This window comes from Anthonomus grandis, chromosome 1, assembly GCF_022605725.1.
Source record: "Anthonomus grandis grandis chromosome 1, icAntGran1.3, whole genome shotgun sequence".
In the NCBI taxonomy this organism is placed as follows: domain Eukaryota; kingdom Metazoa; phylum Arthropoda; class Insecta; order Coleoptera; family Curculionidae; genus Anthonomus; species Anthonomus grandis.
Window position 1 is genome coordinate 27,236,505 of NC_065546.1, and position 24,978 is coordinate 27,261,482.

The 24,978-nt window shown below is 31.3% G+C and overlaps 1 protein-coding gene and 1 long non-coding RNA gene across 4 annotated transcripts in view; one reads left to right on the forward strand and one right to left on the reverse strand.

The window, feature by feature from the left end:
- LOC126740590 (probable Rho GTPase-activating protein CG5521) overlaps positions 1 to 24,978 on the forward strand; it is a 92,695-nt gene that overhangs the window by 58,002 nt on the left and 9,715 nt on the right. For all 3 annotated transcript variants that reach the window (XM_050446680.1, XM_050446689.1, XM_050446695.1), the window contains 7 exons: positions 1,395 to 1,754; positions 1,814 to 2,008; positions 7,426 to 7,605; positions 9,517 to 9,781; positions 13,988 to 14,160; positions 24,465 to 24,728; positions 24,792 to 24,950. In XM_050446680.1, the coding sequence (XP_050302637.1) occupies positions 1,395 to 1,754; positions 1,814 to 2,008; positions 7,426 to 7,605; positions 9,517 to 9,781; positions 13,988 to 14,160; positions 24,465 to 24,728; positions 24,792 to 24,950 (1,596 nt within the window). The remainder of the gene's footprint in view (positions 1 to 1,394; positions 1,755 to 1,813; positions 2,009 to 7,425; positions 7,606 to 9,516; positions 9,782 to 13,987; positions 14,161 to 24,464; positions 24,729 to 24,791; positions 24,951 to 24,978) is intronic.
- LOC126740937 (uncharacterized) lies at positions 6,498 to 7,024 on the reverse strand. Its single transcript, XR_007662066.1, has 3 exons — positions 6,909 to 7,024; positions 6,816 to 6,844; positions 6,498 to 6,757 (listed from the first exon to the last, which is right to left on the reverse strand). It is a non-coding gene; the product is annotated as an uncharacterized LOC126740937 (long non-coding RNA).

Here is a 24,978-nt window from a genome sequence, read left to right on the forward strand (position 1 = left end):
AGGGAAAAGTACGACCAATTTAAGGATCTATAAATATACAGGGTGTTCCATTTAAGAAAACTATATTATATTTTTCTTCTCAAAAATAAAAAACCTTACAATAAAATGGATGCCGCAATCAAATTCTACGGAAAAAATCCTATCAAAACCATTTTTTACTTTTTCAATATGTTATACAGTAACAAGGATACGAGGAGTGTTCGAAAATGTAAAATTTTTAAAAAGACCCTGTAGATTAAAAACTATGACAGCTGTCAAAGTTTTGACAACGACATATTAAGTTTTACAAAAAAGTAGCAAACTGTCGCAAAAAACGCAAGTTTCTATCTCCACGCATAAGCGAGATACCCCATAAAACGCATGAAAATGGGACACCCTGTACTTATTAATTTTTAAAATCATAAAAGGCACAGATATAAGAATGACATTTGTATGGCAAAGGTATTTTAATTTATTTCTCTCTAAATAATGGGTATTTTTTTGCTCTTGGTGTCATTAGACCCAATATCAATTTTCTTTATCAATTTATTCTTATTTATTTTCTGCTCAGAATTTTAAAGACATCTAAAATAATTATTTTCAAGTGGTAATCTTAAACGCCAATACAAATTCCTATGAAACTGTCTAGATCTTAGGCCATTTTTCACATCCCTTTTCGATGAAATATGCACCTATTGAGCACTTTTACACCCACTAAGTAAAACAAGCTGATTTAAGTTGTTACAGTCGATTTGAGTTGGTGTTACAGTCAGGTAGGGTCACTGTCGTCGAGATACTGTACTGTGTGAGTCAGCTGCGAGTCGTAGTCGTTGTCGAAATGAAAAGCTGCTCACGAGATACCCCTATTCCCTTTTCTCTTAAAACCCTAATCATGGTCTCTCACTCGTGTCATTTGAAAATCAGTTACTGGTCCAACAGTTGCAATACACAGTCGAGTTAACTTGTTATCGAAGAAAGTGTGTGAGTCAAGTCGTGAGTCATACAAGTTGCTCACGGACTTTTCCCTATTTCCCCCAATACCCAAGACGTTTTCTCTCTATCTTTACACTTCTAGTGAGCAAGTTAAGGTGCTTAATCCCTAATAACTTAGAAACGAGTCGTCGTGTGTTAATGCAATAGCTTAAAGTATTTAAGGGAGTGAGGGTACTAAGAAGCAAAAGGGAGTGTAAAAAATCCGTAGTTTACTGTGTTATTATTATTAATTATCATGAAATAATAATATTTCGCTTTTCTTTTTTTTATATTTTCGCATAGTATCGGCAAATTGACAAATTCTAAGAAAATAGCTAAACATTTTTTATTAGGTTTAAATTATTGTTGCATTTAAGTGTGCATCAAGAAACAAACCAGGAGGTCCTACATAAAAAACTATTACTACAACAATTTCTTTTTAGGTTCTACATAAAATAATCACTGGCTCACCTCACCAATCAACCCAAAAGACCATGATGCACCCGGAGGACTTCGATCCCACCATAGTCGCGGACGACCCACCCCACCATGCCAGAATCTCAGAGGGGAGCATTCCGTCATCATTCATCTCAAATAAAACCCAATCAAAGAGCACCCATTACCAAAGAGCGGTGGCCTTGTGCGCCGAAACTGTGTTAGCCCATCTGGTGAACCATTTGGGGCATTTCCCATTGGCCATCGGGGCCGCCCGACTTAGCTCTCTGGTCTCGGAACACGACGACATCCCCTGTTTGTCCTCGGACGATCTGTCTAACGTCATATTTTCGGTGCCTAACATACAGGTATTACAAAAAAAAGCATCATGCTGCTAACATATTTTATTTAAATTGTCATATTTTAGCTGTTTATTTTGAGCAAAAACGTGATTGCGAGCCTAATAGAGTTGCCGACTCTCGTGTCGCCGGGAGGGGGCGCCACTGCAGGCTTAGTCACTGCCGACAAACAAGTTCGCGTTCTTTTACGGGATATTTCTGGGAAGTCTAGCTGGGACGCCTCGATCTTATACCGGACTCCAGAGAGCGTTGAAGAGGAGGCTGTAAGTACACTATGCTCCATTTTGGATGAGATTGCAGGGTATAGTCCAGTGCAACGATATGTTAGAATGGTCACCCGTCAAAACACCAGCATTTTACTTCTCAAACAATGCAAATAGAAGGTGGATGACATTGTTTGGCAGGTAGAATGCTGGTGTTTTGACGGGTGACCATTCTAATATATCGTTGCACTGGACTTTACCTCTGTCATTTTTTAAAATATAGCTTTGCGGTTTTTGCGATACTGTATCACTTTTTTCAAAAAGTTGTAATGTCACAAACAGAAGTATTCTAACTACTTTTGTTTCTGAAATACAGGGCAAAAACGAAAATGTCCTCTTTTGGAGATCAAATAGTTTTTAAGATATTTAAAAAAATCTTTTTAATGGAAGTGCAAGTAGTATTCAAAGACTTAGTTTTATGTATTATTTAATATCTCAGGTGCTGTTTTTCTTATGAAATGTCATTTTATTACAAGAATTTAAGTAAATTAAATTTACTTTAAAAAACTCTTTTAAAACGTTCTTGTAACTTTGACAGTTTTCAAGATATTCTGCAATTTCTATTCAAGTTTTAAGTTTTGCATAATATTTTAGTTGTTGTTTGTGTTGGACATGTTGGGAAAAGAAAATAATAATTTGAAAGATAATAGACCAATTAACCTATGACCTTCTTCCGTCAATTAGAAATAAATCTTTTTATGAGTCCAGAAAGTTTCAAGTAAATTGCTTTTGATTTAAATTTTTTATAAATTTTTAAAGTTGAAGTAAAATAATTTTTAGACTTTTTTAAGAAAAGAATTTGCAACTTAAAAAATAATAGACCAATTAACTTACAATCTTCTCCGATCGATTAGCAATAATTTTTTTTATAATTCTAAGAAGTTTTATGTAAATTCCTCTTAATTTTAATTTTTTACGAATTTTTAGACTTGAACTAAAATAATTTATGGACTTGGAAAAAAATCATAACTTAAAAAATAATGGATCAATTAACTTATGATCTTCTCCCGTCGATTAAAAATAAATCTTTAAAATTCTTTTTAAAAGTTTCAAGTAAATTGTCGGAAGTTTTAAACTTCTCTCGAAGATGCTAACATCGTTAGCGAAACACGTGTCGAGAGTGAAATAAAGAGTTTTGGTTAGTCGTATAACTGTCTCGGGATTTTTTTACTACGTTTTACATTAACTACCGCCTCAAGGCCTCAAGTATTCCATAATTTAGTAATGAATATCATTAAGGAACTTCTAAATGGTTTCAATTTAAATGAAAAAATTGTGATAATTAAAGAAATTGCGTGGTGGTGCGAGGCTTATGGCCACGCTTAAGTTGTTTTGAGTACATTTTATTAAATGACACAAAATTCTTTAATCATTTCGTCCTTCAACTTAAGAGTTTTTTTTTAAATTTGCGCCTTATGTGTAATCCGAGGCCTCGCATCACTAAGAAACTTCTAAAGGGTTTCAATTTCAGTGCAGAAACTATGATCATTGAGGAATTTGCGTGATGAAATATAAAGTCTCAAAAAAACATTTAACAAACGTAATTTTCTGATTAAACTTGCTTGCATAGGGCTTTTTACTTTTTTATCCTTAGCTAGTAGATAACATTAAATTAATGTAATTCCGGATATTTGTGCCAAGTAATTATATTCCTAAACAAATATAATATTAAACACAATTAAAAAGCTTAAGTATTTAGTTTTCAAATAGTTAGTCGTAAACAAAATAAAACGGAGTTTAACCAAAAGACGCCGACATAACGGTTCTACAAAAATCCCTTTAAGAAGTTGCATAACCAATCGTCAACTCTTTCATGTAAAATTTATATTTTTATAGCTAGTTTTATTTTAATTATATTTTAGGTGGCTTTTTTGTCTATCAGCTTATTACAGGGTTTTTGGAAGGTGCTGTTTATTGTAATCACAAAAAAATCAATCACCTTCTCCTAAATAACTTATAGAAAAGATCTAAGACATTTTTTTTTAAATGAAAAAACTGTATAATAGAACCATCAATTGGTTAACGAAAGCCATTGCACAATCAATTTCGCTTCAAATCGAAGCTTTTCTCGCCCAATACTATTTAAATGGAAGCAAATAATAGTTAAATCCGGTGACCTTGGGGGCCATTCGATGGCCCGTGTGTGACAATTCAGTGTCTACCAAAATGAGCTTAAATACTGAAATACTACCCTTGAGTTATGAGCGAGCGCTTCATCTTGCTGGAAATATATCTCATGTCGCTGTGCCAAAGGTACAGGGTCTTTCCCCATATATTGACCCCCCCCCTACAGGGATAATGCGAAAAGTTAAAAAAAAAATTTAATACAAAACTTTTGGGGTTTTACTTAAAATTTTTGAATCCGATGTCAAATTTTTTTTTTTCGTTTCGAAACGTCAAATTTTGACAGATGATCAGTTTTTTCTTATGGAACACCCTGTATATGACTTCGTAGTTAAAAAGAGCCGAATTTCCTGATTTCAAATATATATAGTTTAACTATGTTTTATTAAACCGTTTCGGAAATATCGGGCTCCAAACTTTTAAAAAAATAATATATTGAAGATATTGGTAGGCGCTGCATTGTTATTGTTTGACATTTATTAAAAAACAAATCATTCAGATGACATTGTTATTTCTTGTTTGTTGACCCATAAATGTTAAAAAATGCCGTACAGTGATGAAGAAAAATGTGACATCATCCGTATATTTTATGAAAATAAGGAGGGAATATCGTCGAACCTTTTCTTTACGTGCCATTCCGGCAAAAAATACGTTTAAAAATATAGAACGAGCATTTTGCATCAGGAAAACTCTACGAAGAAAACGTCGGACAGTTCTTGTCGATCCAGAAGAAGAATTACATATTTTGCTATATTTCGAAGGTAGGTAAGTTTTTACTAATTTTTGAACACATTTAGATCTACGCTATCATGTTCGGGCCTTTGTCTCCCTCAAATTGCCCATCAAAAATGTTGAATTTTTTTTAGAACACCCAAATCATTTCATAGAAGATACCAGAATTTACTTTGATCGATCGGCCAAAAAAATTATTCAACTTTAAAAAAGTATAAATATTTTGCTTATCGAATATTACCTGTTCAAACTTTAAGTGTAGAGCAAAGAAATAAACGAGTGGAATTTTGTCAAGAGATGCTAGTGCTAAAAGAAGAAGATAATAACTTTTTAAAAAAAATTTTGTGGACCGACGAGTGCATCTTTACAACCGCGGGCATTTACAATCGAAAAAATTTTCGCTTTTGGTCAAGAACAAACCTCCGAATAACAAGGGAAATTAAGTTTCAAAGGAGGCAATCTCTACATGTATGGTGTGGAATTTTAAATGACCAGGTCATAGGACCTATTTTTTATAATGGCAACTTGACGGGAGAGAGATACCTAGAGATGCTTACTTATCAAATTGAAGCTAAACTTGAAGATCTACCCATAAGGCAATACGAGCAAATAGTTTGGCATCAAGATGGTGCCCCACCGCATAATGTGTTACCTGTTTTGAGATTTTTAAATGAATGATATAACTGTGGATTTGACGAACTGGGCCAATTCGTTGGCCACCAAACAGTCCAGACCTGACACCTCTTGATTCATTTCTGTTGGGTTACCTGCAAAATAAAGTTTACGAACAGAGAACTGAAAATGTCAAGGAGCTCCGCAGAAAAATTATTACCGCGATAGATGATATCAATCAAAATCATAGACAATTTATAAGGAATACAATACACAAAATTGAGCAGGATTATATAAACTGTATTGATAATGGTGGTGGTCATATAGAGCAGTTATAATTACGTCTAAATTAAAGTTTAACAATTGTTAAAATAATGTATCCTTGTCAACAAAAAGATGCTAAATATCACCTTAGTAATAATAAATCTTCTGTTTTTATTGTTTCTACTCAATTCATTTATCTTAAAAAAACGCCAAACAATAACAATGCAGCGCTTACCAAGATCTTAAATATATTATTTTTTTAAAGTTTGGAGCCCGATATTTCCGAAACGGTTTAATAAAACATAGTTAAACTATATAATATTTGAAATCAGAAAATTCGGCTCTTTTTAACTATGAAGTCATATACAGGGTGTTCCATAAGAAAAAACTGATCATTTGTCAAAATTTGACGTTTCTACACAAAAAAAAAATTTGACATCGGGTTCAAAAATTTAAAGTAAAACCCCAAAAGTTTTGTATTAAAAATTTTTTTCTAACTTTTCGCATTACCCCTGTAGGGGGAGGGTCAATATATGGGGAAAGACCCTGTATGTTCTCCAGCAACACTAGCCTGTTATTTTGTAATAACAGGCTTATATACTTAGGTATAGTTGGGCAGTTAAACTTAGCTATTCAAAAATTGTATATACAATTTTAGTGCCCAATAGAAAACATGAAACACTAAAACCAAATCAGCCTTGTTGCTGCCATTTAAAACTAATATGATGGTCTTCTTGATACCATGTCTTGTATTTTGCCTATTAAACATGCTGCTGCTTATATAAGATTCCTCAGATCATATTACCTTTTTTGCAAAATTGCAATCCGATCGTCAACATGCAATTCTCGAACAATTTTTAGCTTATACGGTTTAGATTTGCTTTATTTAAATTTTTGTACTTTTGTTTTTGAAACTCCTACTTCTTCCACTATTTTCTACAGAAATGTCGGGGTGCTGCTTTCACGTACGCTAAAACAATTATTTTCCCAGCTTCATTTCTTTTAACATGACTTTGCCTAGAATTTGAATAGCAGCCATAATTTAAAAGATTGGATTTTAACCGGAATACCGTACCCCAAGATGGCTGACGCCTCGCTGGAAACCTAATAAGATCTTTTTTATATTTTAAATTTTGTACCAAAATAAAATAGGCAGTTTATTATTTACCTGTTTAAATATAATTTCACCGATGCTTCGACATTTTCATTAAAATGGTTTAAACATTTTATAATATCCTAAAAATGTTGAAATTCCATGTTTTTCCCCTCCCGATTAGGTTGTCATACATCAATGTATTCAGAAAAAAAGTTTCAAAATTTGACATTTAAATATACAGGGCGTTTCATTTAAAAAATAACAATCTTAAATTGTGCCCAATCTTAAAAGCAGTGCTCAAATTTTTTTTTAAATACTTTTCACTGACTTTTATGTAAAAATATCTATTAGAAGCAGTTTTCATTTTAGTTCATCTTATACAGTGCCTGAAAATCATCTCGAAAAGTGAACATTTTCGTTTTTGCCCTGTATTTCAGGAACAAAAATAATTAGAATATTTCTCTTTGTGGCTTTAAAAGTTTTACAAAAAAGTGATACAGGGTCGTGAATACCCCAAAAATCAGATCCAAAAAGGGACAAAGTGAACTAGGCACTCGTAAAAAAAATTTAACGCTGTTCAAACTTCCAGAAAACTGACCTAATCGTAGACTATGACCTATCAGATACAGGCAGTTGCATGGAACCGGAAAGTCTTATGCCCGAAGGCCTAATACCTCAAAATCTACCACAAAGAGCAATGAGGCATAGACCTCCCAACGTTTTACCCGACGTATCCAATGCTGCCCCCGATCTGGACCAACTGGATGACGTACGTCAAAACCCTTATCACTCTTTATATACACTATCGCCCATATGCAGAGCAACTTTTAAAATATAATAAATAAACATACTTAATACCTTAATATTTAGGAATTCAGACAATCATATTTGATATTAAACAAATACCATTCTTTGCAGATAATTTTGTTTCTTTTTAGCAGTTAATCTAAATTATATTTATTTCTTATTCAGTTTTGTTTGTACTCTTGAGTTTATCTTTTGTGAATTTAGAAGTATAAAGATTCAACATGTCAAGGATTATATACTTATGGAAATAAAAGACAAAATTCTGGAAAAAACTGAAAAATAGTAAAATGCAATGTAAAATAATAAAAGACCTAAATTTATATACATCAGTAGTATCCAGAACCATTTCTAATTTTAATAGAAGGCGTACGTTGGAAAGAGCTTCAAAAGAAAAACTGAGTGTGGTGGATAGAAATATCAAGAGATTTTTTGTGCAAGATCCATCGAGTTAAATAACAGTTGGGACATGTTTCAATATTGGTAAGCAATATAAAACAAAAATAAAGATAAGGAAAGAGTTATGCACGAAATAACCCCCTACCCACGAAAATCAAAATGTATGGCAGAGGGTTTTTTTCTAAATTTTATCTTGTTTTTTAAGCCAACAATTTCAAAAAAGCCGGTTTTGAAATTCACCCTTTCAGTGCCCCTAACTTAGTTAATATGCATTTTCCGCCCTATACTTATAGGAGTTAACTTATAACTTTTTTTACTATTTTTAGGAGCACTGTCACCTCCCGAATTTTTTTACACAATTTTAATGACACCCTTTATAGCAAACATATATTGTCTTTCATACGGAACCGGTTCCATAATACCAGCAAAAGAGGTCCATATTAAAAACTGTATTAACTTCCCAAAATAAACTCTATCGAAAAAGTCTTATTTTGAACAAAAAGTGTATCTATAAAAATTTTGAAAAACTGAAAATTTTCAGACTAAAAATGAAATATGAAAAAATGTGTTAAGTTTATAAGATTCCTAAGTAGGAAGACTAAAATATTTTCTCTAATTTCTCCCCAATTTTCATGAAAATTATCTCAATGGAAAGAGTATTTTGATACATATATTTTATTGACAAAACAATAAAAACAAAGCCTACATTAAATTAGTAAAGTACTCAAAACTTAATATGTACTACTTTAAAATGAAACTACTTTTCGAGGATAAAATACTTTGTAAACAGCACTTTTCGAAAATAACATGTTCTAACTTCACTACATGCCGCAAAATTAGTGATTGAGCCAATGCTGTCAATAGTTTTGCGGCCATTATACAAATTATATAACTTATACAACTTTGAGAATAATTGTACGCATTACACGTAGACGTTACTGGCTATTTTAAAATAAAGGAAAGATTCCAAATTAAAAGCATGTTTCATATTTCCACCTTCTTCTCTATTATACCAAAACATATTTGAAAACGAGCTACGTTGGGGAACATATAACATGTGCCTAAGACTGACGTTATGCTTTTTCCAGCCCAAAGGCCAGATCTCAACCCAATCGAGAATTTGTGGGATGAATTTGATCGAGAAATCCGTCAAAAAAACAAAAAAAAAAGAATAAATTGTGTAAAAAACTTCAGGAGAAAAAAAGCAGTCATTAAAAGTAAAGGATATATATGCTTATTCCTAAATAAAATTTAAACTTATTTAAAAAAATATGTTTAAGTTGTTTCATTTTTGAGCCATACATTTTGTGAAATATTTTTACGTTTACGTTGTTTTATTATTACATATATTAGCAGACTTATTTTTGGAAAAAGAACTAAAAAGACAGAAAAAATAAGGTTTTTTAAAAGTAGCTTTATCTATGGGCAATAGTATATATCTAAATAAAAAAAATCATAATTAAATATCGACTTTTAGCTTTTACAATACTTGGGACACACGAGCCCTGAATGCCTCGAATGCCCCAATATTAAGTTGAACGAACCCGGGGCGCCCCCGTTGTATTTGGAGCTCGAACAGGAGGTGATCGCATCGGTCATCAGTCAGAAAAATGTGGAAATCGAAGAGTCGAGGATCACGCAGCATTCGTGTTTCATGATGGGGAAACCGGTGAGGAGACCCATGAGGAGGCAACGCCGCAGGAGGAGCAGTATTAGTTCGATCGACTCCACACTCAATACAGGTAAAAACTAATGATTCTTGGTGCTAAATATGAGACAGAGGGAGAGCAGTTTTTTGGCGTATACTGTTATCTAAAAAAAAACTGTTTGGCGCAAAGTTCTGAATGTATTTTCTAGGGAATTTTGGGGTCGTTGAAATGACATTCGGTTGTTTTGATCAGGTCTTGTGCTCAAACCCCTTGGTTTTTGGAATAATTTCCATCATTCTGTGAATTGAAATTGAAACTGCAGAAACAATTTCAATCGAAAATTAATTAAATTTTGGAAACCAATAGCTTATTATGTATTTTTCAACATATTCAAATATCGAATTAATCCGATGAGAGAAGAATCGTTATGATTTTTAATTAACGAACGCGCGAAATGCACATTTCTTTTTCATAGATGCATGCTGTCTTTTCTACTTACTAATGTAAATAAATTTTATTTGATTACAATTATGTATGTACTGATTATAGTATATGATGATAGGATTCTAAAATAAAATAAAAAATATATAAGTTAAGCTCGTAATGAACAAGATAAAATATATTATAAAACTAAGAAAACTTGCAATAAGTAGTGTACGGCCAGACTGAATTGCGGGCGGGCGATAAGCGAGCGAGCGATTTTTTGCAAGGCGATTTTTTGGCCATACTAAAAATAGAAAATCGCAGATTAGTGGTGTTCTGTCGGCATTAAACATGGCGCCCTTATCAAAACTAAAAAGAAATATTTTAATAGACAGTAACTCCTATATGAAGTGGAAATTATTTTTGGAGAAGTCTCGTAGATATGGAATACATCCTATTAATAAGAGCAGAAAAAAATTTGGAGAATTTCACCACCTATACGTCGAATTAAGAGAATACCCGGAAAAATTCTTTGAATACTTAAGAATGTCCATAAGCACATATGATTTTTTATTAAGTAAAATTAATAGGAGCCTTACGAAAATTACGACAAATTATCGATCTCCTATATCAGCAGAAGAAAGACTGGTAGTAACATTAAGGTAAGAATATATTCTTTTAATATATAATAATGAAATGCTAGTTATAGAAATAAAAGTTTTTATTTAATTTTATTATAACAGGCTAATTAACCAAATTTTCTAACAAAAACTACATTAGATAATATTATACGTTAAATATGAACCTGGGTCGTTACTGCAGCCTGCTTGGTTTTCCGAGTTACCAGTTTCCAAAAGCGGAAGTTGTAAAATCTGCTGCTGCTGCTGCTGCTCTGGCAGCTTTTTTTTCTTTTTCTTCAGAATTAATGACATGATATCCGACTTAATTTCTAGTTTTTCAAATTCTGTGAAATCAGCCATATGGGGCAATAGACTTTTAAGGAACTGTAAAATCGCCGTTATCATTGTCTTTCGCATTGTTTTGCCACATTTCAATTTTTTTAGCTTCTAAACTTAAAAATTCTTCTTGGATGTCATTTTTGGTACTTTTACGTACTTGAGAAATTGAGCTGCTTCTAGATGGTATTCGTAGCGGCATTGATGAGGGTGAAGAAGGTTGTGAATATAGATCGCTGGCTTCATTGTTTTCATTAGTTTTCAACGGAATGAAGTTCTTCGATTTCATTTGAATCTTCATTGCAAAAAAACAAATTCCCCTGTATAGGGGAAGGAGTAACGAAATCTTTTAAAAAATACATTTGTTCAAAATACTGCCACTTTGGTCTTATAGGTGGTGCACTGGCTCCCGATCTGGGAATGGGTATTTTTTTCACCTCCTTTCTGAACTGATCTTTTAAATTTTTCCACCTGTTTTTGGCATCCGTAACTAAAAAGAAAATATAATTTAAACACTATTATAGCTAATTTATGATTTTTATATTTACAAAACTTTTGGTGATGTTTATACTTATTTATAGATTTTTTTAGGTATTTGGCAACGGGTTTATCGTTCAGATCGTTAGCATTTGCTTTTCGAATGGGAAAATCTACAGTAAGCAACATAGTTTATGAAACCTGCCAAATTATTTGGGAAGAACTAGTGGAAGAATTTATGCCAAATCCAACTGAGAACTGTTTAAAGAAAGTTATAGCTGACTACTTTAATCTTTTGGAAATTTCCAAATTGTTTCGGTTCGATAGATGGAAAACAATGTCAAATCAGATGCCCACCAAATTCTGGATCTCATTATTTTAATTATCTACTATTTCTCTGTCGTGCTACAAGCTGTAGCAGATGCGGACAAAAAATTTTTAACCATTGAAGTTGGAGGCCGTGGTAAACAAAGTGACGGTGGAACATTTGCAGGATCGACAATATTTAATTTGTTAGAAAGTAATTTGTTTAATGTCCCTCGTCCTACTAATTTACCGAACACAAATATAGAATTGCCACATTTTTTAATAGGTGACGAAGTGTACCCTCTAAAATCATATTTAATGAGGCCCTATCCGAGACGCGGACTTAATCCCAAAAAAGAATACTTTAACAAATGCCTCTCCACTGCTAGAAAATGTATCGAGTGTGCTTTTGGAATACTGTGTGCCAAATGGCGTTTTTTAAATAAAGACATAGAAACACTGCCTGACAAAGCTTGCATACTTATTAAGTGTGCTTGCATCCTGCATAATTTAGTAAGAGACAAAGATGGCGACAGTAATCTCCACTATCGTCACATATCGGAGCAATATCAGGAAAATAATTAACCTGCCTTTAATGGAAGAAGGAATAATCGAGGGAGTTCAAGAGCAATTGAAATTCGAGAAAAACTTGCTGACTACTTATTCCACTTGGCAACTTAATTACACATCTACTATGTATTAAATAATTATGTGATTGTGTGTGTAATTAAATAATTATATACGTTCATATTGATAAGTTTAATATAGACCTGTGTTCAAAAAAAGTGTTTCCTTACCATTAAAATTACATGATTCGGCCACTTCTTGCCATAATTTATCAACAGCATTTTTACTTTTATATAAAGGGTGACTGTCTTGCCACAAAGGTCTTCTGTTATGAACTTCAGATATCAGGAGCTCCTTCTGTTCATGTTTATTACTGCTACACATTTTATTTCTTTTTATTTACATCTGTTTTACGAGAAACACAGCAACAAACTATCCAAACACGCTCGCTAGAATTTCAAACAAGTTTAATTACTCTTTTATCGCACGCTGCACGCTCAATTTTCGCCCGCCCGCTAAGCGTCGGTGTGGCTATTTGCATCTGTGCATTAGCTTTTGAAAAAATCGCTCGCTCGCTTATCGCCCGCTTCATGCCCGCCCGCAATTCAGTCTGGCCGTGCACTAAGACTTGCGATAAACGAGTAATGACTGCATAGATTTTTATTGACCATAGAGCATATATTAATGATTACAATTATAATAAGAATAATTAGTTTACTATGATTCATACGACTTCGATTAGCTTATTGATGCTATAATGATATATCTTAAGTATGATATCGTTCATGCTTCTCATAATGCATATGTATGTATGTTCAAGTAGTTATAGTAAGCAACAACTCCTGTAAATATTATCGCGATCCAACATAATATGTCAGTTTTACAACAATGCGAATTTAATGTAATTGTGACATAGAGAAAAAAACCACTACTCGTACTCGTACACTTCGTACTCCAGGACAAACCTTAAACATTAACTTTAAGCCATTAAATGGAATAACCCTGGAATGTAAAAAAAATACTTGTCATAATAGAAAGCAGCTTAAAAATTAATATAAAGCAATTAAATGCATGTAGTAATGGTGAAAATCTACTCAGATACTTGAAATTCCAGAACAAAGCTTAAAAATTAATTGAAATTATTGAATACTTGGAATAACTCTGGAATGTAAAAAAAGTTACTTAGAATAACAGGAGGCAGCTTATAAACTAATTTAAAGCGATCAAATACCTGGAATAGCAGCTAGTAATTAGCTCAAATTTGAAAAAACATTTTTTTTGTAGAAAAAAATACCAAAGAAGGCGATAGACATTTAAAGATCTTGACTATTTTGAGGAGAATCTTAAGGATTCCAAAAATAGCAAAAAATAGAAATTTAGAAATTTCTACTTATATAGTTCATATCATAATACATTTTAATCTCCATAGGCTTTTATATCAACAAACCATAAATATATTGAAGGATTTATAATCGATTTCTCATTTTTCTGTATATGCAAATTATATTAGAATCTAAAATGTCCTTTAAGCAATTAGGAAATGTTTGCTAAATTTGAATGTTTTTTTAAGATTCGTTCGGGAACCTCGAACAAAACGCATTCCAGCAATGCCGCCTCCTCTTCTCCCAACTGGGATTATCTGGCTGGGATCGCAGAAAACAGGTGCATCTTTTGGAAAAGAATGATCGGCTTCTGAGAGAGTTAAGGAATCTGGACAATCAAAGCTGCCGAGAAACCCATAAGGTAAACAGAAGGTTTATTGTTGATTGAATCACAAATTACTTTATCCCAGTGTCAAAGTCTCGTTAACAATACTATTAGATACCTAAGCAATAGGCATCCCATATTACACGCCATCTTATGTGAAATAAGAGAATTATCCTTATTCGGTCTACGTTTTTACACTCACTGTTTTATCCTTTACTTAGTTTAGTGAGTATTGTGATTAGAACAGGTCTATTTTATTTAAATAAAAGCGATACTTATATATATGCGGTTTGTCTGCAACCACTTACTATGGAAAACCAAATTCGATTCGTGTTTTTTCCACGTAAAAGAATAGTAAACATGAAAGTTCCAGTCTCAAACATAATTACACTACGTTTCCATGAAGGATTGAAATCGATTTAATTTTGATTTCTGGTTCGGTTTTGAAAAACCTTGAAAACTGGCATTAAAATCGATTTTAGTCTCAAAGTCAAGCCATTTTTTTAGGATCGTACTTGACTGAATTGAAAAAGGTTCGCAAACTTCATCTGTCAATAAATTTGAAAATTAACAAAGCATCTTGTCAAATTTGTTTTCTTAAATATGAATATTTATAATCAACGAATAAACGTTTAAAAATATTTAAAAAAGCGCCCCAGTTATAGTTGATCAAATAGTTATCTATGGTTGTTTTACATGTGAATAGGAAGGAAAAAGTGACATCCCAATATATAAGGATGGAATCGAAAATACATAAGCTGTTTGGTCGCAAGCGCTACAAGCTTAGAACATTGAATGCCTAAAATAAGCTTAGCTGCAAATCATAGGCGAGGTTGTTTGAGTTCACCATCTCTCAGACAATGATGTCAAATCGACTTTCCATTTTTTCATTCAATATATAATTTTCTTAATCCACTACATATTATTTTTTTAATTTGTTGTATTTTGGAACATGTAAAAAATGTACTCTTTAAAAATTTTATTTATTTGCTGACTAATAATATATAGTTATAGAGAGTAATCAATAAATTTTTCAGAATAACAAAAAAAATTCCTGACCAAAAAGTTAATGAAAAAAAGCAACTTGGCAACGTAGAACATTTCTATGTTTACAATGCACGTATTGTATACACACTTCGTGTTGTTTTTCTAGATATTTTTTCATATCTGAAGCTAGCGCCCGATCGATATCCAGTAACCAAAATCTAGAACGCAGCATATGTCGTTTGCCAGCAACCTATTTATAGTCCGCGCCCGCTGTTCCGCAATCGATATTATGCCCGTATCTCCCAAAATTCCCAAGGAATTTTATTATTTTTTTGTCGAGGTATTAACAATCAATAACTAAATCGATTTATAGTGAATATTAAAGAAATGAAAAAGGCTTCCAAAGGATTTGAGTTAATCTTTTTTCTATAATAAATATCTTAAACGCATTTGAGATGGTTGCAAACTTCTACAAACAAGTTTTTTGGTAAAAAATTATTGAATTGTTTTTTTTAATATAAAGGGCTATGTAACTCCTAACGGCTATAAGGAAAAGTTTTATCCATATCCTTTGGCAGTTATAGCCATTTATAACATCTAACTCAATAATTTTTATTCAAAAAACTTTCGTTTGTAGAGGTTTGCAACCATCTCAAATCCGTTTAGATATTTATTAGATATTACAGAAAAAAGTTTAATTCGGAAAGTTAACCTTTAAACTAACCTTCGGAAGTTAACCTTTTAATTAATTTTTACAAAAAAACCTTAGTTTGTGTCGTTTAATATCCACTATAAACCGATTTAGTTATCCATTGTTAATATCTAGACAAAAAATTATTAAAACTCCTTTGAAATTCCAGGAGATACGGGCATTATATTGATTAAATAATAATAGACGCCGACTATAAATATGTTGCTGGCAAACGAGATATGCTGCGTTGTCGATTTTGGTTGCTGGATATCGACCAGACACTACCTTGATTTTTGCACACATTAATTTTGCGGCATTTCGGGATTGAACAAGCAATAAATTTGCTAGATTATAACGATGTACTTAATTGCACATTTTTATTAATATTTTGGTATCCAATATTTCATTTACACTCGATAGCCTGTGAAAGGAATGACTTGAATTCCCCTTTTTCCGATATATGTGACTCACTTCAAACTTCTTTATAATTTTTCAGCAAAAAGGGAGTTTTAGTCTTATTATTAATTAAAAAAACGCATTGAAACCACTCAAAACATCCTTTTAATACTAATACCACAGATGTAAATAGCTCCGCACCAGATAAATATTCGCATAGCCGAATTCGGCCCTTAAATAATTTCTGCGACAGGCGGCGCACCAGTCGAAACGCTTAATATTTTGCTTATTTTTGCTGTAAAGACGTCGCTATGTTGCCAAACTTAAAACTAAATCTTTAATATATATAAAGCGCTTGTATTAATATGCAATTTCTAAAAAAATCTATTGTGTAAGCGTTCTGATTAAAAATACAGAATATGATAAATGTAGATACAGTGTGAATCCTTTTAAATTCGAAATTAGATATATAGTAAGTTTTTTTAAGTAGTTTCAAATGCTCAAAAAATGAACACAATTTCCTAATTAAAGGGAATAAGTTTAATGGACATGCAAGTTATATTGTTCAAGTAGAAGAAACAGTAAAATATTTTTATAATATGCTAAACTTTTAACACGTGCACCTTTTAATTTCCAATAGAATTTCTATTTCTAGGAAAAAAAGTAGTCTTATCGCGGCTTTTCCATAGAAAAAAGTGATTTAGTTAGGTACATCTACTTAATATAATTATCGGGCTTATGTAGATTTACTCACCATAGTATAATAAATATAAAAAAGTAAAAACTGTCTAGATTCTTTTATTTAAATAATACACAGGGGTATATAGATAAGTATAATATATATTTCAATTTTCTGGTCATGAAAACAGACAAAAATGCTTTTATTGTAGGTACAGTCTATATTATGAGCTTAAATAACTTAAAAGCTAAATAATATCTATATATAGATAATGTCTCAATATCTATAAAAAAATGCGAGTTTATAACTTTCACTAGAAATATTAACCAGTTCCAATTTAGTTATAACATAAATAGTACTATTTTGCAGAAAGTGTTTGAAATCAAAGACTTATTAGGTATAATTTGATTCTAAATAATAAACATAACATGGTGAATCTTAACTAGAAAATAACAATCCAAACAATACAAAAACTATAAAAATAATTTACGTATTTATATTTTTATAACAATATATATATTTAAAATAAAGTATAAAACTAAATAATATAGAATAGATATATTTGTTGCCATAGAAAAATTATTACCTATATTAAATTTCCTATTCCCTTTATTTTAAAGTTTTATTTTTATTTGTTAAAAATTTTACTTTTTTTTTTTAGTTTTAATTTTCTTTGTGTCGTAATAGTATCCGGTAGTTCTACTAAGTTCTTAATAAATTTATCGGATGTATTTTCATGTTCAAATTTGAGGCGTTTCTTAGAGGAGATAAGTGGGCTAGTCTTAAAAGCTGAATTGTTTTCACCTGCAGTATATTTTCTTTTTGGAGTCCGCACCTTTAAAGTTTTCTCGCTATCTGAAGCAAAAGGGTTGCTAAAGAAAGCAGTATAGTTTTGAGGAACTGCATTACATTTAAGATATTTTTGGTTTTCTGCCCGGAAGTCCTCATTGTTGAAATGGTTTCTACAAATGTATTTACCACGTAAGCCTTTAACTGGAACTCCAGCCAACTTAGCATTTCCTAAAATATTTAAAAAAATCTAAATAGTTAATAAAGCATAGACGGGCAAATAAAACAATAGTGAAAACTATTTAAATACGTTTTTACAATGAGTTTAGTTGTGATAGAAATTAAGAAACAATCTAAATAATTCTAAATTTTTAGCCTTGATTTGGGCTTCTGCTTTTTTACAAAATATAAAGGGTAAACTGCAAATTGATTGCAGTATTGGTCATAAATATAGCAACAAATAGGTACATTTTTCCTTTAAAGTTTTTGATTTTTTAAAGAAGGGCACGCGCACATTGAAAGATATTTTACAAAAGTTTTATTTAAGGATATTTTTTGATATTTTAGAATAGAAATAAATAATTGTCTTTTAAGAATTAGAAAAGATATTTGTTTAAATATTAATAGCACAAGAAGCGAACTTGTACTTTTTCTTATAATTTTACTTACCCAAATTTAATATCCATTGATTGCAAATGTAAGTAAGCAAATGTTAAGTTTCACTGGAAACCTAAACATCCTAACGGTAGAATTTCTGCGTGAATTACTACAATTAAAATATTCACATTTATTTCCACATGGACGTTTTTTAGCACTTTATTTATCCATTTTTAATTTAAGACTTTAAAGTGTAGCCGAACAAGACACAACTGCGAAAATATTTTTTTATAATAACACACTAAGGAAAAAATAGACCATTCAGGTTGCGTAGACCAATTGGGTTTTTGGGTATTTCTCTGATCATGCTTATTGTATAATTACTATTGTATAATTAACATTTACAATTTCTACATTGATATACATTTTATGAAATAAAAATATAATTAAGGATGCTTTAAATTTATCCTGTTATTATAACTATAGGACTTATTAGCTTTTAATTGAAATATAAATTCAATTGACATACATATACATTAAGTATGTATCTATAGTTCCCTCAATAATATCAATAATCTATTTTGCGGTTTCTTTCATCAAGTATCAATGTAAACTTCGTTAAATGTAAAAAAAACCTCTTGGTCAATACCCCAAATGTTAAATTTACACACTAAATGTATAAATTTAGTGTGTAAGTACTAAATATCCAAGATCCAAATCCTTTATTACCCGCCGTAACGTAGAGGCACGCAACGAACCGGGATGCTCGATTTGGCAACATAGACTAATAATTTTGGCTTGGGATGCTAGAGCTCACTTAGGCCAGCATCCTTTTAGGGTCCGCAAATTTAACATTGGAGTATTTATCGGGTGAGGAGCTATTTACATCTGTGCTAATACTTTACGAAAAGTGCACCATTCAAAAGTAAACAACGAGCGCCGTTGCCAAATACCTTTATCGCGAGAATATTTCTGGGCAAAATCTACAGCGTTGCCACTGCGGGTGGAAATTTGGCGATTTAAAGAATCTATTTTTAAAACGTTAATTATTATTAGTGTTTAGTGTAAATATTGTACAAAATAGTTTTGGTTATTTAACGAGTTTCACTGTTTCTTTTGCTTTATAATAAACAATGCAACTCAATTTCTGCTAATTATAATTTATTAATTATATAATTTATTATATCACTTTATTTTCTTCTGTTAACATTGAGTAATCACTGCCAACATGGAACACTTAGCATGTTTATCAACAAAATATCCCCTCTGCCCCCTGTGTAGATGTTGCGCTCAATCCAAAGCAGCCAATGTTTATTCTAGTGTATTCAATGATCTAAGGCTACAAGAATGCAGAAATATAGAAATTAATTGCAACTAGAATTAAGGAAAAAGCTTAGAACATTGAAAGGCTAGAATTAGTAAACAACAACTTTGTTTGAGTCCAACATGTGCACAGGGGCAAGAGGGGTGTGTTGTTTACAAACATATTTGCCGATTCTCTGTTGTCAAGTCGACGCGAATTTCCAACGGAGGAAATTTTTTGCTATATTTTAACAACCATTATAACGTTAATTTAACTTACTTGTGTTGTATTTTATAGGAAAATTTAAATTAAAAAATATAAATATACAATTAACTTATTTTAAGAATAAATATAATATCCTTAAGCAAAAAAAAACAAAATTATTAACATTCTTATCCCTAAAACCGTTTCTAAAAAATTTGAAGCGACAACACCGGAACTTAAGCGCCTGAGCCATACGCATAGTGTCATCTGTCAAACGGCTTTTTGTTTATGTTCGGGATTCGTGTATTTTCTTTAATTTTTTGGTTTCAAAAGGAAAAAGGCCACATTTTAGTGTTTTTTTAAATTGCTAGGATGGCAAAAACTTGTGTCGTTTGTGCCGCATCATGATAAAAAGGTGATTCAAGCCGATCTTTTCACAAGTAAGTACCGATACTTTCATAACATCACATCATAGGGTAACCATCATCATAAACGTAGAATATGGGATCTTATAGATATAAACCTAATAAAAACTGGAATGTGAAAGTGTGGTTAAAATACCAAAATATTTATATTTCTAAATCTAAATATATTTTTGAACATATTCATCTATCAATAGGCTATAAAAAATATAAAACTAGAATTTTGTCCCTAGTTTTATTGCAGGATTTTATGTTTTTTTTGTTGTTTTGGTAGAAAGATGGCATAATACCCATATACCTATCTATATATAGTTATGTTTTTTAATATAGACATTAGGTAGATAGATGAAATTACTAATTTTTTATTGCCTTTAAAGAATTTTGAAATTTATTTAGATATTGATATCTATGTATAGTTAATTTTGTCTTTCCCTAAAATTTGGTCGATAATTTTTTTTTGTTTTACCATATTGCAACTTATAATAATATATATATAGTAATTGGCACCATATATTAATTTATTACTGTAATTTTTTTTGCTTTTTGATTAAATATCAAATACTTATTAATAAATTGCCTAATATATGCCCAAAGGGAACAATGGATTTTATTAATCGGAATCAACACAATTAAAAAGAATATATTTGTTCAGATCACATCCATAGAAGTGATTTATTATATAAGGAAGATAATATTATCAGTAGCCAGACTTTAGAATTGGATTATCATAATACATTTTTTTAATTTTTTCTTTTTAATATTGGTATTACTATATTTTTATGTATATTACTACTATCAAACTATCTAATCTAATCTATTGTACATAGTCTTTATTCTTAGGTAAGCTTTGTTTTTTAGTATAAATTAATCTGATATAATAATTGGTATTAGGTATTATATAGGTCACTGTTAAATATCTCAAAACCATTGTACAGGCCAAATACTCATAATAAAAATCTTATAACCTATAAAAAACCTGTAACTCCTTCACAATTTGAACATCCTTGTAGTTTTAACTCTTTCCTCTGAAGCAAAAGCCCTTTGAAAAAGTCAGCACCATAGAAGTATATATTATGTGATTTAAAGTAAGTGATGTAAAACTGAGTTTTGTCCAATATAACAATAATAAAATTTTGCAAAATGTTAAAAATTTGTGTCTTAAAACATGATCTATTAAGAAATCTATAATATTATATTAATAAAATTATGACAAAAATGCTGCCTTTTATTAGGACCTTCCTCTAACGAAGTCCGTTAAAAAAACACATAAATAGCTCATAAATGGTAATATTACTTATACTTAAACTCTATAATAATTAATAAAAAATTATCAGGTAAATATTTGTTGACGACGTCCCTGGTAGAGAGTGCTTGTATCGGTGGCGTCCACAATGCGTTCGAGCGGCGTTGCGATGCCATTACCGTTTTCTCGTTTCTTCGTACTTATTTTCATATTTCACGTATATTGGCTTCTATATAGAGTATCTTATCAAATTTATTTTTAAAAAATGCTTGATATTTTATTAAAGGGGAGCAGTAGTATTGTTTTAAGTTTTCGGAAAAAACTGAAAACTTTTATGATATTATAAAGTGATTTTTGCCATTTCTCTATAAGCATTTGGCATCATTGTATCAGAGATGTTGCAAGCAAACAAACCTGCCCATAGTTCCACGGCATGCTACTTCTAGCCTTTCAATGTTCTAAGGGAAAAAGGTATATTTAACAAAAATACTGAACAAATAAAAAAACAAATGAAACGCTTAAAACTGCTTACTATATTTATTGTAAGATATACAATAGTTATAAAGGATAATTATACCTATAGTTAGAAATGAGTCCAAAAAAAATATGGTTCTTTGTTACCCAAAAATCTTTTATGTTTCTTGCTAAGTGAATTGGATATACTGCTGACGTTTCAGCTTACATTAGGCCATCCTCAGGGCAATAAAAAGTAAATACCTTTTTTTTTCATAACTTTATAATGTAAAATCATAAAAGCGTAGTAAACGTCACAAAATGCTTATCATTTACAATGGTCTTTTTGCTTATTAAAAGTGAGTGGAACCACTAATGATTTAATTATAATAAAAATTTACTGTTCTAACAAATTTATTAAAATAATCACAACTATTTTTTTATTAAAAAAAGTTTTAAAAACACAATTTTTTTTAAATTTAAACAAAAATATTGTATTTATTTTGAACTGCTTGATAATATCATTGGAAATAGACAATGAGTTTTTATCGACATCTAGAGATTTATCTGCACTGCCACAATGAAATGTTAGAAATCAACCTGCAGCTCCTGCTAATCCTATGATTTATATATATGCACCTTTAAAATTAAATAGCAACAATGGAAACATGTTGGCATCTTTTTTTGCTTCCATTAATTTACATTCCACCTAATCCAAACATTTACAATCAAATTTTAAAAAAAAATGAGCAGTATGAGAGTGATAAAGATGTAGTGAGATCACAGATTAAGAAAGAAAGAAAAGAATAAATTTGGAGTGGAACATTTCTAATTGCTTTATGTAAAAGCATACTACTAATTTTAACTACATAATAAGTAAGGTAAATATATAACTTTAATATGATGTCTATTATCACATATCTACCATAGCTTTTGGATGTTAAAGTAGTGAAAGTTTGTGTTACCCTTTTTGCATTAAATTATTTTGTATTCGTTGAGGCTGAAAATGAAACGTCAAAGGACTTGCAGAGTTAAGGGCGTAGGAAAAAATTATTTCCGCTTCTCGGATATCATCTAGATACCTCTATCTTTATTTATCCTTATTAGGTTATGTCGGATCATACATGTATAAACAAATTTATAATTAATGCTCCTTATCTTTTGAAATACGTCTGAACCTTGCTTTCAAGCGGCCCAAGGCATTTTTGAGAACAACTCTACCGATGACAATAATAACATTATAATGATTACAACATAGGTATGACTCTTCTTTCCCTGAGATTTTTCCTTTATATGGTTTTATTTACCATGGCAAAAGGTTTATGAAGTGTGTCCACATTATTCACTTTTATAGCGGGTTAGGAAGGGCGGGAAGACTTCTCCACAAATGAAACTGCCAGTCTTTTTGTCAGGAGTTATATTTGATGAGTTTACTCATCAGATACCATCAGACTCTTACACTCTACATAGCTGTGGAGAAAAGTCTTCCCGCTATATTATAGCCATTTCATTTCAAGAATGGACTTCTACTTACATAATATTCACTTATAACTTCAAATTTGGGAGAAACTTGTCAACTTACATGTATAGGTTGGAGTCTTTTAACACTTTAGCATCATGACAGCTTTTGCAATAGGATGTTTACATGTGGCATATCGAAAACTACAAGAAAAACAGAAATTTATTGAACAGTGAATGCATCAGAAAAATTGGTAAACCCATTTTCATCTACAATATAAAAATATTTTAAAATGAAATATGTATATAAATGTATATTATACTTACGGAGGCCAACCTTTCCGGTACAGAATCTCTCCATTACCTATTTTGTATGGTAAGGTACTTGAATGGAATACTTGCTTAGATGCATAAAGACTGTTGAAAGATGTACTTATTGTTGCCAAATTGGTTAGCAGTAACCCCGTATTCATCACATGATGATAATTCATAAATGGCAAAGAACTTTTTTTTAACAGTTAATGGCTCTCTAATAAAAATAAAATTCGAAGCATAAATATTTTTCCAATTGAAAACAGATAAATTAAAATGATATTTTGGAGATCTGGAGATTACTAATAAAGTCTTTAACAGAGAAATTTTGCTTCGCAAACCTTTCCCACCAGTCATTTATTCTTTCTTTTCCTCACCAATACTTGTTTCTATAATTTTAAGGTATGTATTACTTATATCACTTTGGCTTTTTATTTGATTAGCTGCCTCTTGGTAAAAAAAATATGTTAAATTAATAATAAGCTTAAAAGTAAGATATAACCAAAGAAGTTTTTTGTTTATGTTGTAATAGCTTAAATTGCCACTTTTTTAAATAAGTTACAGGTAAGATGTAAGGATTTAAATCGATTCAGAACTAATTCAAATCGATTTGAAATCGTATCAGGAAAACAGAGTAAATATATGTTAAGTGTTATTTCAGGCATTTACTCGTTTAATATAATCTATGTTTGACACCAAGACTTGTCGTTTTCGTCTCATCTATACTATTTTGTTGATGAAAAACGTATGATGTTTTTTTTTACCGAAGTAATTTGTGATTGAATATAATGTACTTATATATGTAGTTCGCTGTGATATACGTCGCACCGGGCCAAGAAGACAAAAACTCCATTCTATCAAACCAAAGCGGCAGCGCGGCCTACGAACAGTTTTTAGCTTCTCTAGCGTGGGAAATCGAGCTGGAGTACCACACCGGATTCTTGGGCGGTCTACAGAAACAAGGCTCCACCGGATTGACGGCCCCGTATGTCGCCAGCAGTTTCATGGAAGCGATTTTTCATGTTGCGACCCGAATGCCGGGCGAAAGCCCTGAAGCGGTGTTAAATAAAGTATGTACAAATGCGAACCGTCTCTATAAAGCATGGTAAGTACTAAATTAACAATAATTGTAGACAAGACATTTGGGAAACGACGAAGTGCACATCGTATGGTCCGAACACAACCGCGACTACCGTAGAGACATTATTCCCACTGAATTCTGTGATATTTTAATAGTGATTTACCCATTAGGGAATAATTTGAACCGGGTTACTGTCGACTGTAAGGCTGATGTAAGTCCAACCATTATAAGTTAAATCC